The 14,623-nt window shown below is 41.6% G+C and overlaps 1 protein-coding gene across 1 annotated transcript; it reads right to left on the bottom strand.

Moving 5' to 3' along the window:
* Positions 1-17: 17 nt before the first annotated feature.
* Positions 18-14,430, bottom strand: LOC138021014 (hydrocephalus-inducing protein homolog). The gene is made up of 13 exons (XM_068867897.1): positions 14,406-14,430; positions 12,974-12,990; positions 11,964-12,209; positions 10,192-10,361; positions 9,535-9,733; positions 8,340-8,609; positions 7,165-7,470; positions 6,846-6,929; positions 5,724-5,933; positions 5,377-5,540; positions 3,315-3,465; positions 2,296-2,526; positions 18-1,362 (listed from the first exon to the last, which is right to left on the bottom strand). The coding sequence occupies exons 1-13, from the start codon at positions 14,428-14,430 to the stop codon at positions 1,105-1,107; spliced, it is 2,331 nt and encodes a 776-aa protein (XP_068723998.1). The 3' UTR covers positions 18-1,104.
* Positions 14,431-14,623: the final 193 nt, after the last annotated feature.

Genomic DNA, 14,623 nt, shown 5'->3' on the forward strand with positions numbered 1-14,623 from the left:
CATTATGCTCCAGTGGAAAGGTAAACACGGATGCTCCAAAACCATGCAGCTTATTAAAGACTATAGGACAGGTTTACGGGACTTTTTGAGCGGTATGGCGTAGCTAGATAAAAACGGGCACCTTAATGTTAGTTACGGACCCAATCAAGGCCACCTCTTCTTTGTACACGGTCACCAAAATGATCGCTTCGATGTCATGTGAGAGCAAAGCAAAAGTGGACTGATATCATAGGGATTCATCACGGTAGTGAAGGTCAAATTAACGGCAATGAAAATACAGAAACTGCATTTACTTGTCAATTAAAGGTCATCATGATGACCTTGACGGTGACACGACGAAACAAAATGTATATGCAAAATTTAAATATGACCAGATTTGACATTGCATTCATTAACTAATGCATCACATGCACAAGTATATTTAAGGATACATCCCAGCAGATGAAAACAAAGATAGTCTCTACATAACATAGTATCAAACTGTACAAAAATGTGTATGTACGCCGAAAGCCGTTCGACTCTCAAGGCGTAACACCCTTAAGGTAAAAAGTCCATGTGACATTCCCGGCACCACCCGCACTCCTAGGACACGTGACCATTAGTCTGCCCATGCGTGGGGCCTTGGATCCACCCTGGTTGCCTTCGAAGCCAACAATCACATTGTGGGTCTTTTTTCCGCGAATGCTTTCGCTTGCCTTTACATTAAAACACGGACTGTCTACGCAGAAAGTAAATTGAGTGGTGTGTGAAAAAACGTTCTTGAATGGAATGGAAGTGGTAGCTCCTGCCTTGATGGAATAAGGACCTTGAGGCTTGGGGGGGCTGCAGTGACCGAACAACGGGAACACATATTCACCACCTATGGCCGAGAAAACGGTCAGCGTAGCACGAGTGTCACCCAAGCGAAACGGTTCATACGTCACTTCAACACCCACTTCCGTGCCTCCACTTGATGCCGAAGCTGCTGTAATGCCCTTCTCCACGTGGAAGTCAGCGTTGTCCACCTTAAAAAGGACGCCAAGTTAGTTAGTTTTCAACTTTGGATTTATGACCGTTTGGTTGTACACGTAATAAAACCACTCTTTCCACGCCAATGTAACCAGCTTAAAGCCCAAAACAAGATACAACAAGCATTACCTTACAGGTGTATTCCACTTTAGACTTGGCAAAATTCACAAATCGACAAGTCTGGCTTTGACTTGTTCCCAGCCCTGCGCGAAAGTGGACAGGGGCTTCGGTCCCAGCTGGAGTTGCGTTCAGGTTAAGGTCGTATTGGTAAACACCAAGCTCTGAACTGGTGAATGATAGCCGACCAGTCTGTTCACCAGCCTTCAGGGGCAGATATTCAAACATGCAAGAGCCCTGCAAATCAAAATGAGCTGTTTCATCAACCCAGTCCCGTACACGAGTTGACGAGTTGTTTGCGTTCAAACTAGCTATTCACGTTTACACTAGCTGCGTACGTTCACACAAGGTGTTTGCTTTCAGGCTACTTGTTCACGTTCTTGTTACGTGTACAATAGTTGTTAAAGGCCCATATTCACCCAAAAGACATTGCGCGCGGCGTTGAATTAAACCCGAAATCACCTGGAACATGGAACTTAAATGTTTGCAAATGTTGATCGTGTTTACCTCCGTTTGCATTTGCACTTTTTGCTTATGTTTACACTTATTGTTGCTGCTGGCACTAGTTTTTCGCGTTTACATTAGTTCTCCACGTTTAAACCAGTTGTTCAAATCTACCCAAGTTTTCTTGGTCTACACCTGTTTGTGTTCGGACTAGTTCAGTGTTCAAGTTCTTACTACCTGTTTGCATTTACAGTGGTTAATGTTTGCATTAGTCGTTCATCTTAACCCTAGTTAGTTCTTATATTTGTTCTATTTACATCAGTTGCTTGAGAATACACTACCTGTCTCTGTTGACACGAGTTTGCGTTCAGAATAGTTCACGTTTGCCCTAGTTGTTCGTGGTTACACAAGCTCTTCACGTCAACACTGAGTTGCTTCCATTTTAAATAGTTGTTCGCGTTTACACTAGGCAAATACACAGCGCAGGAAGATGCGATTGAGCAATTCGCTATCCATGGTTGGTGAGTTTACTTTTATCTCTGATGAGTTGAGAATGTGGCGCAAAGTTTAAAGTCAAGAAGATTGCGCGTTTATTCAGAAGAAAGGCAAATGTGAAGTAACATTCGACACTCGATTAGATGAGCAACCTTTCTTAATCAATATACCTTGAACCGAATCCTCTTGCAACCGCTCCTAAACAGAACTAGCTGAGTTTTCGTTACCAACCTCAGACAAGGGAGGTACTGTAAAACTTGGGGGAAGCTGGATATCAGCAACAGAACACTGCGAGTTGAATGTCACAGGGGTACTGAGGGGATTGTGCAATGTGACAACGTGAGATGTGCTCTTGCGTATGGGTGTTGACAAGTCAATAGTGGCCATCACTCCCGGGGAAATCGCCTTGAATGTCACGTAATAAAACAGGTATTCGCCGCTCTGTTCATTTCGGAAGACCACCTGAAGATAAAAAGAGTTGGAGCAACAATTAGTGTGACAAAAAGTATAGCTATAAATGAAATACTTGACTCTGGGACATAACTACAAAGGGAAGAGGTAAGATATTCAGTACATTAGATTAGTGTTCCTTACTTAGCTATAACCAACTGTACTGGAAATTATATCAAACAGTGAATCCATAGATTGAGATGTGCATTGTAATTCACTTGGAAAGGTTTCGAAAGATGACACTAAGGAAACTGGAGCTGCTTACGGTTAAATCCCCACGCTTCTGTCATGCTTTCCCAAAATATCGCGTACATCATAACCCGATATACGCACGTTAAAGAAGCAATTGAGGTGAGCAAGCGATCATTTGTTAGCGTAGCGTACTGGGAAAACGCAGACAACGCTTACAAAAGCATAAACTCAACCATCTCGAAAAAAGAAGTTGTACAGTTTTACAGTTTACGGTGGTTATTTCTGTTATTGTTAGGGGTGATTGGTGCAATCTTGCAGCTGTTGAAATTTTGGGAGGAAAAAAGCTATGAACCCGACGCTGCAAATTAAGTTGGCGATGAAATTATCTCATTCAAATACCACGAGATACTTCACTTCAACGCAGACAGTGTGTTCTGTCCTGTATGAATAGCATTTTCCACAGTTGATAAAAATAGATTATTGCAAAGCATTATGGGATTGAAATGCGGACAAACATTGCTAAAATGTATTTGTCTTTGCCCGCATATTAATTCCATAGTGCTTTGGGCGCTAGATCGTGACGTCAATTGAAGAGTGCTATTCCCTACCTTAGCACTAAAGGTCCCCTCCTTGTGAGCAAAGAAGTTCAGTCTGTAATCCCGCTTTGACAGACCAGGAACATCAACATAGTCTAGACCCTTGAGGGTGGTGGAACTGTCCGGTTTTTCAGGTTTTAACATCTCTATAATCACGCGGAATCTAAAAGGAATTTTCTTGACAGTTCACAACTTACAGAAGGCAAATATAACCTTGCAGACCCCATCGATCACTACGCGAAATTCCATTTTGGAAGTGTAAATAGGGTTGCTGCCAATACGAAGTGCTCCTTGAAAGAGGCTGCAATTTTACGTGGTTGGTAGAAATTTCCAAGTTGCTGTTAGCTGGAGTAGAATAGATGGGAAATGGGAAATGGGAAAATTTAACTGAGATTCATGTACCCCCTTGATGGGGTATGACAGTGGTCCAGATTATGACTCACTCAGCTCGGCTAGACTGTTTGGGATACGGGATGGATCCGTTAAATGAAATTTCATTTATACCCAATACTCCTCTGATGATCCTTATGTTACGCCCAGCAATTTTCGTTGGCAAGAGAATTTTAACCAACTGACGCCTAGTCTGTAGTCACCGTATTGCCTCCTATAGAGCGGTTTTCAAATGAGTTTCGTAAAACCAAAACCAAAGTAATTACTCTGGCCAATCAAAAAGGACGGAGACAATCCAGTAAGCCAATCAAAACTCGACGTAATTACACGTAGCCGAAATAAAGCGCGGGAAAATGTGCACGCGCGAGCCAGCCACGATTGGTTTTGATTTCACTTCTGATTGGTTGAAAAAGCGGCGCGAGAACTTTGAACCAATCACTGAATGAAGTGATGCAAATTAGTAAGTAATTCGCTAATTACTTTCGACACTCAACTGAAAACCGCTCTAATAAAAGAATGTTTGATCTGCATTCTTCGTCCTATTAGAATATCATGACTATATAGCTGTACCTGTTTTAGTTTTATTATCATGATGAAAGTTGTCAAGACGGGCGCCGTTCCCGTTACAAGAAATTAGGGAGTTTTAGCAAGGACAACGGCAACGTCAGCTACAACAGCACTTCATAATATAACTAAACGCTATCGTAAGTATTTCGTGATTATTCCATCTTGTTTACCTTGAACAATAGGGGCTGAAGATAAAAAGTGAACGATTTCCTGCTGTATGCTCACGTTGTCGACAAAATCTAAGGTTTGGTAATTTCAAGTTGTTGTTTTGTGGACTACGGCAGAAAATGCACTGAAATGCGTGTTGCACGTGCAGCGAGATTATTTTTACTTCCTTAACCAATGATATTCTTCCTTTGTGGCGTTGTCGTACGTTACCGTAGCCGTTGTCATTGCTAAGACTCCCTATTAGAAAGGGTAAGAAACGACGACGACTATGGCAACGACGACTCCACAACACAATATCATTGGTTGAAAGAGGGAAAATAATCGTGCTGCACGCATTTTAGCGCATATTCTTGCGATACTCTACATAACATCGACGTGAAATCAACAAACTGGAGGTTGTGACAACAACGTGAGCTTGCAAATGTGAGCCTTTTATTCTCTATTTTTACTCTGAAATAGAAATGGAAATGGAATTTATATACCCACGGAACACCTTAAGAGCGCTCAGGAGCTCGTTCAACATGTGTCCGTGCATTCCGGATCGAATTGGAATTTGGTAGTGTTGGTTTTTGAGGAGAAGGGAAAACCGGAGTACCCAGAGAAAAACCTCTCGGAGCAAGGAGAGAACCAACAACAAACTCAAGCCACATGTGACGCCGGAACCGGGAATAGAACCCGGTGGGAGGCGAGTGCTCTCACCACTGCGCCACCCCTGCTCCCCCACTACCCCACTGAAACCACTCGTACCAATTTATTTCTAAGACACTTGGCCCACATTGTGCGACTTGCACGAGATGGAATAATCACGAAAGAATTACCATGCTACAAATATTCTGAGGGGCTATTTTCGTCGACGTTTCCGTCGTAGATCTTAAGGTCCGTTTTGGCATGCAATTAAGAAACCTGTCCTTGACGCAAATCAAAGTACAGAAACAGTTAACTCATGAACCTTTGAGGTCGTCGCAGCCAGTTAGTAACTGTCAGCATTTCCGTGTAGGAGGTCTTACAAGGTACTTCTCTTTGTATGTTATTAATAGGCTTCGGTCCTTCTGCAGTACCGGTTACGTTATACAGCAAGCCATTGCCATCCGGGAGGGCGAAAAATACTGAACCCTGAATGGAAAAAGAAGCGTTTAGTGCAGTCAAAACAAATGCAATTAAGCCACTTGAAAACTAAGCCGACATTCATGAAAGTGGTAAGCTGTACCTGAATATTACTTGCTGACGATTAAAAAATGATTTGACCGTCTAAAGTTATGATGCAGAAATTGAACACCTTAGGCTCGGATCACTCACCGTATGTTTCTTTCCCTCTTGCGTCATGGTAAGGGGTCTGTAAGTCAGTTCATAATTTTTAGTCTGTTGAGGTTCCACAGTGATGGCGTCTGGACCAGACCAGTACTCGCCGTCTATGACCGGTCGAAGCATCCACATCTGGTTTGTCCGGTTATGGATGACAAGGCTACGCGTGTCGCGAGTACGGACATGAGTGGCAAAGTGAAGAACCTGCAGGAGAGAAATGACAAGTTTAAAAAAAAAAAGTAAATCAGAGATGAAAATGTTGATAATGATTATGACTAATGCAACGACGACGATGAAGAAGATAATGATTATGTCGGTGACAATTAAGGAGTTAGGCAAGGAAGATGACAACTGTTACGAGACCGTCAGCAAAAATACGACTTCGCCATTTTTAGTAATCACTACGAGATTTTTCAAAATCGTTCGGCAGGGTAAGCCTGTGAGTGTGTGCATACCTTCTTGTAACAAACCTGCCATGAAAAATGTAGAGGTTTGGAGAGAAATGGGAAATTTACCACCGAGAGCTCCAGTCCTCCACAGTGAATTAATTATGAAATTTCGTCAATTTCACGTCGTTGTCAAGAGTGAAGACGAGAATGGCAAAGAAATGAAATCAAACTGGAGACCTACGGATCTCAGGGCTGGCGCCTTAACATCTCAGCCTCACTAAAATCTATCTGCTAAAATCTGAATCCACTCAGCATTGAAAAGTAGAAGGCGAGTAAATCAAAGTGAATATATATTTTTTTAAGGCGACCTCATAGTGCTCATAAATTTTTTTGCAGTTTTTTCACGGACAAGGGTTGGGTAAACTAGCAGTTCTCGTAAGGTCTTACGCTATTGGCTTATTTCTTTTTCAAAGAACAATGAAACAAACAACAGAAACCAATATGCATCGGACACAAAAACGAACATAATAATTACGCTGAAGAATCAAAAGGACGACAAGCTTAGGAGAGCCGATATGCTAGTTCAAGAGCGCAAATAAATGTCTAATGTGTTCAGAAAAAAGGATCATTTCCCATGTTTGATCTTGAATTGGGTACAATCAAGGAATGCGATGCAACAAGCTTTCTTAGCAAGAAGTAAAATTGACAAAGAATTCTCTGCTTTTACCTCTTTGAGGGGCGTTTGAGGAATACAGCTACCGGTGAGAACCAGCTTGAGTGGCTTGCCTCCCTCGATTGCACAACGAAGATTCTGAAAAAGATAACACAAGTAAAAATGCTCATTGCGACACGAAAAAGTCTCCTATCTGAGCACTCACCAGCCGGCAAAAAATGAATGAAGAAGGCAGCACTTTCTCCTCTGTTATTTAAAATCTTGCGTATTGCGCCGGCCGGAGTCGAACTCACGACCTCCCGCATGGCAGCCCGATGCTCAAACAACTGAGCCACTGGTGCAACCTCGCCTTATCAAGTAGAGATAAACTCACCTCGTATCTGATGTCATGATTGATCTCAGTTGGGTGAAACATGATCTCAAAGGACACCTCCATTCCGGATGATATGTAGCCCTTGACTGGCGTGATGGAAAAGTCCGGCTGGAACTTTTCGACATTCCAAGAGAAGGCGGCACCGATGTCTCCGGTATTGTGCATGATAAGCTTCCGACTACTGCGACTGCCCTGGACAACAGCACCAAAGGGAACCGAGTCACCATCCAGGGAGATTTCAATGCCTTGACATGAGCCTGTCACCACGAAAATAGGCTGGGACATGCCGGCACACTCTAACATCACCTGATTGAAAGTAGAAGGAGGTTAAAGACCGAAATAATGCTGAAAGTGAGCTTGATATTGTGGGGTCTACTGATCTCCATTTCAAAATAGTTTTTTTATTTTATCTTAAGGTTCCGACGTTCGCACAGACTAAGGATAGCGGGTTTTTAACTTTCAGCTAAATGTCTATCACAATTTCACCATTTGATTTGGCAAAGCAAGTGTCATAAGCAAAGTCAAATAAAACCTAAATTACTTGTGATTGGCTCGCACGCGTTTTCGGGGGCTTCCCGCCGCTTTTGCTAAATTGGTGCCACTTCAAGACCTGTGGCCTGTTTCTCAGAAGTCGCGAAAACCTTTCGGGCCCGGAAAGCAATTCGTGAAAGTAAGATCCGTTTGTCCTGGAAAGCTGCCCTTTAACCATGTTTTCAAGACCAGTAAAGAGACAAGAATTGCAAAGATTCATGACTTAAGATGTTTTCCTTTTGGTGTTAGTAAGGGATTTATGTCACCCAAAATACGTACGAAAAGGTCTAGGACTTTCAAGAAACGGACCCTTGGTCTGCTGTGATTGGCCGAAGTATCATTAGTTGCAATAGCTTTTGTGCTATAAAGACACTCCACGAGAGTGGTGTTCAACCCAATTCATTTACCGATTCAATTAATGAGCTAACAGTCTCGTCTCACACTGCTGAGCCACTCAGAGGTGAAACAAACGAAACTGACTTTTTTGGGCTCTTTGTTATATTAAGCGGTTGCAGTGCTTGGCTCATTTGTCTGTGTCTGTTGTAATTAGACATAGAAAACACCTTCCCTTTAGTTATACAACGCTCGCGGAAAGCGACTCTAAAATTACTTGAAGCAGGTTAATTTAACGGATGAGCACTTACCTCTTCAGTAAAGTGTGGAATACGCGTCTTAGGTTTGAAAGTCAACTCCACCCCGCATGATCCACCATTAGCCCTCAGCGTGATCTCCGTAGAAGGGTTGACAGTTAGAATATTAGCCTGTTGTAACGCCACTACAGATGGAGTGATGGCCAAAGTGAACGTTATTGGAGCGGGGCTGCGATTCACCAGCTTCAAACTCCGCTGACTGGTTTGACCGACACGCAGGGCACCAAAGTTGACTTTACGGTCTAACGGATTGGCCACTTCAACCTAAAGGAACCAAAGTGCCCTATGAGCCAACTTACCCATGTGGGAATCACTAAGCCAATTTTCTCTATATGGGGAAAAGGATCCGAAATCATTTGCACCGTCTGTCATGTGTAGAAAAAAAAAACTGATTATTTCACAAACTTACTTGATTTCAGGAAGGGTTACATAAATAAAAGTTTGCTCTTCAATGTTAGGATCCACATCCAACATTCACATCTTTGTCCCCACAACAACCCACTCGTCGACTGCGCATGTGCAATTTAATCAGCGCAAGTCCTGGGATTCGACAGTGATTTGTCAGTTGCTATGCCGTGGCGGCCGTTTATTAAAGGAAACCTCCACTAAAACAAGTATATAACTTTAAAATACTGAACATAATTCTCACCATCAAAACTGTTCGCGCTTTTTCTAATGGTAGCGTTTCTATCCAAAATTCTATTTCAAAAACGCTTGTTTTGGTTTTCAAATTTCCCGGGCGCTGCCATGTTGAATAATTGTGACGTGTAATGGTTGCTTTATTGTATTCACACAAAGGGCTTTTGTTTTGAAACAATAGGGCAACCATTAAGCATCACAATTATTCACAATGGCAGCACCCAGGAAATTTGAAAACCAAAACAAGCGTTGTTGAAATTAGTCTATTTCGGGTACAAACGCTTCCATTATAAAACGATTTTGATTGTAAACGGTTATGTTCAATATTTTAAAGTTAAATTCTTGTTTTAAGAGGAGGTTCCCTTTAACATCCTTCCGTTGGCGTATTTATTTCGACCTTGAAAATGGTACCAGTTCATCTCAGACATTCTGCGCTCTCTTGTATTGTGCTGACCAAACACCAACGAGAATCAGAGTTGATTTACACGAAACTGCTATCATAGACTCGCCTAAACGCAAAACATGTAAAGACGATATGCCGTTCACATACCTTCATTTCAGTCCCCTCACCCAGTATCTCCACATTCATGGTCGACAGACCGTTGATTTCAAAGGGAATAATCTCGTGATACTTTCTGGCCTCGCGGGGATAAAACGATATTTCCACCTCTATTGATTGATTAGGAACCAAGACGCCTGGTTGACAGTTTACCTCTAAATGAGCACAATTCTCGAATTGACTCTCGATGCTGCAAAGAAATGCAATTAATTATGTAACATTTTCCTCGTAGATGAAACGCAAATGAACCCAGAATTCATTACTGTAGTCCTCGCTAAGGATTCCTCTCTTCCCATACTTCGTCATGACTTTGCATAAATTAAATATGGATTATTTAAATTTTCGGATATTGCCGGTTTCTATCGTTCCGACTGGCTTACTAAATCTCAGTTATCAGCAAGTATCCAAAGATTAAAGAGGCCATTAAACTTTAATAAAACAACTCTTCTATTTGCGTATGTTGGATACGGGTCAACTCGGCACAGGGCGCCTAAATGAATGGCCATTTGCCACGCGCACTAATGGAATAATATTGAAACATACAGTCTTTGAAGATGCCGCGAGGCTATGCTAGTGCTTGCAAAGTTGAAATGAAAGAATAAGGCGCTGTAACCGTAACGTTTTTCAAACCAACAATATGGAACCAACCTGATGTCTTTATCGTCCACGTTTCTAATGATAAGCGTTGCTCGTTTGAGGGGCATGCCTGCACGGTACAGGAAACACGGTCCAAAGTCGTGTCTTTCAAAAGAGAAGTGCAGGCCAGGTTGGACACCAGTTCCAGTCAGGTTGACGGTGAATGTAGGGCCATTAGTGATCTACAAATACAACATCATGAATTTGAAATAGTTGTACAACCAGGGCCACCAATAACAGATACAGCCATTCAGTGATTCTACATACTTATGACGACTGATCATACTGGTGGTAGTGGTGATAGCGGCGATATGATGATGATGAAAACTCATTAACACAAACCAAGGTTTGCAAAAGTATGGATGTATAAATACTAGGGAGCTTGAGCACTGGACGTTTAAGACGGAACCGGAAGTAAGCTGTTTTCCCTTTTAACTTGTCTTAAACATAACCAAATTTATTTTTTTAAGTATCGTTTCTCCATTAGAGATGATTAGTTTAAACATGGGATCCTCGTTAAAAATTTGGGAGACACTACTGTCCTAGCATGTGAAATGTTTCACTCCAGTTGCCGTCCGCGTCTAAAAATGTGGCGTGCTTAAACTCCCCAATAAAGCAGCTGCTCGGAGACCTAGTGTTTCCTTAGACAAGAAACTTTGCTCCACACAGTCTCTCTCTCCCCGGAAAGTGTGCGAATGGGTACCAGCGATATAATGCTGGGGTTAGCCCTGCTTTGGACTGGCATCCCTTCAGTACAGTAGCAATACTCTCGATCACTTTATGCAACACTAAGTGTGGAAAGTCGAACGCGAGAATAATTGATAATGAGAACGAAATGTGCGGCGCCAAAATGAACAAGTAACAAAAAGAATGAAATTTCCCAAGTGTTCCTTTAAGAACACAACCGGATGACAATGTTGATGACAATTATCAGGACGACGATGATGTCATCTGCATCATTTCCGGATAACTTCAGTCTTCTTGAGGAGACATCGTGTCGGTATCAGGTATCTTTAACGTACCCTTACGATTATCGTACCCTTCGAATGCATTGTAATATATTGAATTAAGTGTCTGCCAGGCCCCAGTTGTTAAAAGGCTGGGTAACTTTATCCAGTGGATAAGCCGCTATCCAGAATGTAAAATTTACTTCGCGTTAAACGTTGACAAAGGTTTTGGAACACACCTTTACATAGATGTGCTTGGAGTATGCATATTCACAGTTACGCCAGCAAATACTTAAATCTTTGCACAGACTCAAACTGTTGGAAAGTGACTTTTCGGGGGAGCAGGGGTTGTGCAGTGGCCCGGATTCGATTCCCGGTCCCGGGGCCCGTTTCTCGAAAGTCCCGGAACTTTACGGGCCATTTTCGGATGTTACAATTCCCTTTGTATCTCAAGAACGGAGAGGATGTAAGTCGTCAAACTTCACAATCAGTTTGCTTTTTGTTACCTTGAAAACATGTTAAAAGATCGGCCTTCCAAAATAAGCGGTTGGCAGTTTCAGAAATGGCTTTTCGAGACTTTCAAGAAACGGCCCTAGGCGTCAAAGGTGGATTGAGTTTGTTATTGGTTCTCTACTTGCTCCGAGAAGTTTTTCTCCGGATTTTCCGGTTTTCCCTCTCCAGAAAAACCAATGCTGCCAAATTCCAATTTGATCCCGGAATGCACGGACACACGTGTGAACGAGCTCCTAAGCGCTCTTAAGGTGCATCGAGGATAAATAACAATAATAATAAAAACTGGGGCCAGGTTTAAAAGAAAAGCACTCTACCATGACAGACCTTCAACAATAAATCACATCCAGCTAAAGTAAGCCGTCCAGGAGGACAAAAAGCTAATTGACATCTCTTCCGGGTACTACAAGGTACCGTGCCGGTATCAGGTGTCACCGAAACTAACTTCTCCCCATCTGGACATCGTAAGCCCCTCAGTTTAGTTCGGTTCTGCACTTCCCAAGTAAAATCAAAGTTGAACTTCCCTGAGTTAATGACAAACAACTGTCGTGTTGCTTTCTCGTTGATCTCAACCTAAAAAAAGACATTTCGTAGTAAGAAGCCTACATTTTATAATGATGTGCCGACATCCGAAATACTACTTAATTCACTGGACGATTGCAAGAGGCACGCAGATCAAAGTAAATACACGGGCTGACACGCAGCTGTCGCTAAACGTTGGAAACGCGTGCGAACACGTCGAAATGTGTTGCGCTTTTGCGAATTGGATGAGAATACGACGCCAGATTATTGAGCAAATTGCTAGGCTTAGAAATGTACAGGTTTCCACATTTACTTGTAAACCGTTTCATTTTACATTACATTCATATTTGCCAGAAGTGCGAACTTTAGTTAATTAGATCTAAACGGGTTCTACCGAATTGAAAGCGAGCAAAGAAGTAATCAGGTAAAAAACACAAAAGTGCTTAACCCTACATTCCCAAGATCTCAGTCAGGGGAATTGGATAATACATCTAGACAAAAAAAAAACCCTTGTGATAAATTTCTTTATTTCTGCTTAACAATGTATCGAGCTTGTTGGGAGAAGATTTATATTAATCACACTTTGGAGTCAATGCGTCTTAAGGAAACTGAATTACTGACACCACCCTAGAATGACAATACAGATTCTCTGTCTCACACACACACGTACCATTCCAAGGTTGCACAATTGTAATGTGATTCGCAAAGTTAAGATATGTACGATGATTTGGCAGAAGAGTCAAAAGAATATATTCATCAGGTAGTCACGAAGCCGCGCTAAATGCTCTTTTTTTCTGCGAAGCACATCAACCCACCCAATCGGACCATAAACCTGCGGAAAAAATATGAACAAATCTATGGAAAGTTAAAAAAAACTACAAGCTTTAGAGCACAACTATATCATTCAAATTTGGAGAAGACAATCTTTTATAATGTTGCCTCGTATTTAGACTTTGCGATTCATAAATTGTTAAGTATTCAATTTAGAAATTTATTATTTGTCATCGGATTCTCATACAAACACTGTAATTTCTGATGGCAAAAATACTCCCAATTTTTCCTTTTCTCGCTCCTCCCAACTTTTTTTGGGCCATTTCTGGCTCCTCCCTTCCCTGTTCCTCCCCCCTCTAAGTATATGTAATCGTATGGGCCCGAGGGCAATGGGCCTTTCCGACAGCAAGCATTTTTCACATTCATTCCAACGTGTCTCTATTTTTTTTGTCCTCACTGCCTCAGTATCAAGCTGAATATTTGATATTTTGAAAATGGCCTATTAAGAATTAATTTCACGCATATTTTCAAAGTTTTCACAAAATTGCTCGAGTCGCAAAGCTACGAGGGCAATTTGGAAAACTTTGAAAATACATGTGAAATTAGTCCTTGATTAAACGAGGGCACATTGCGATTCCATGTTTATCACATAAAGTGCGAAACTTTTGAGGGAAACCTCTTCAATGCCGCGGCAAATGACAATCAACTTAAGCCGGTGAATTCAATAAATCGTTGCTTTAAACTGAAATAGCTGTTAAAATGTATTTTATATGTGGACAAAAAATCTGGAAGAATATTCTCTTGTAACCTCACTTGCTCTGGAAAGAAACTCTCAACCAATCAAGATCAGGTAATCATGCCCTCTTGATTACCAAAATGTGACCTCGTGATTAAGAAAAAGTGCCCTCCGTCTCAGCCAATCAGCATTAAGTAATTTTGCCTCTTATGTGATAAACCCAATAAACAACAAAAAGCCAAGAATTGAACTTTGTTTTACTCACATTGGGGCTTTAATATCTGATTTGCTCAGTGTTGTTACAAGAAGTGACCTGGCTTATGTTAGATAAAGAGGCTGATTTGTCTCAAGACATATATAAGTATTCAATACACCAAAACTATTTAATCATTTTCCTTGTTCAGCGGTCTTTTAAGTTACTGTTAGGTAAATAAGATGCATAATTTCTTCCAGAAATGTACGAAACTTCAGCTTATCGATAGCTGAGATTCAGTTTCCCCACCCAGGTCATCTCAAGGAGATTATTGTTCCTTTCAACTTTGCGTGTGGTCTATTGGTGCATCTCTTCGTGTTTTTTTTATTTATTTATTTCGTTTTTGTTTTTCTACGTTTTTTACGGATATTTTCATGTTGCATCCAATTTTATCAGCATTTTGCGTGACGTGAATTTATGGAAAACTACGTGATAATATTGTAAACGATTCTCATGTTTAATCTTGTATGCACGAAATCCCACTGACTGGACGCAAGGGAGATGTTCACCATGGTTAAGTAGATTTTTCTGGAATCAGTCGACCTCAGTTCAACTACAGAGTGACGGATTTCGAACGATTTAAGGGTTAATTAACTCCTTCCTTTTCATCATTCATCACTGAGGCTGGCAATGCGACCGTCAACCCTGCCTCCCACCTCTGCTATCCCAATTGGGATGAGTTTCAGTCGATCTCTACCTCGCTTT

Source organism: Montipora capricornis, chromosome 10, assembly GCF_036669925.1.
Source record: "Montipora capricornis isolate CH-2021 chromosome 10, ASM3666992v2, whole genome shotgun sequence".
In the NCBI taxonomy this organism is placed as follows: domain Eukaryota; kingdom Metazoa; phylum Cnidaria; class Anthozoa; order Scleractinia; family Acroporidae; genus Montipora; species Montipora capricornis.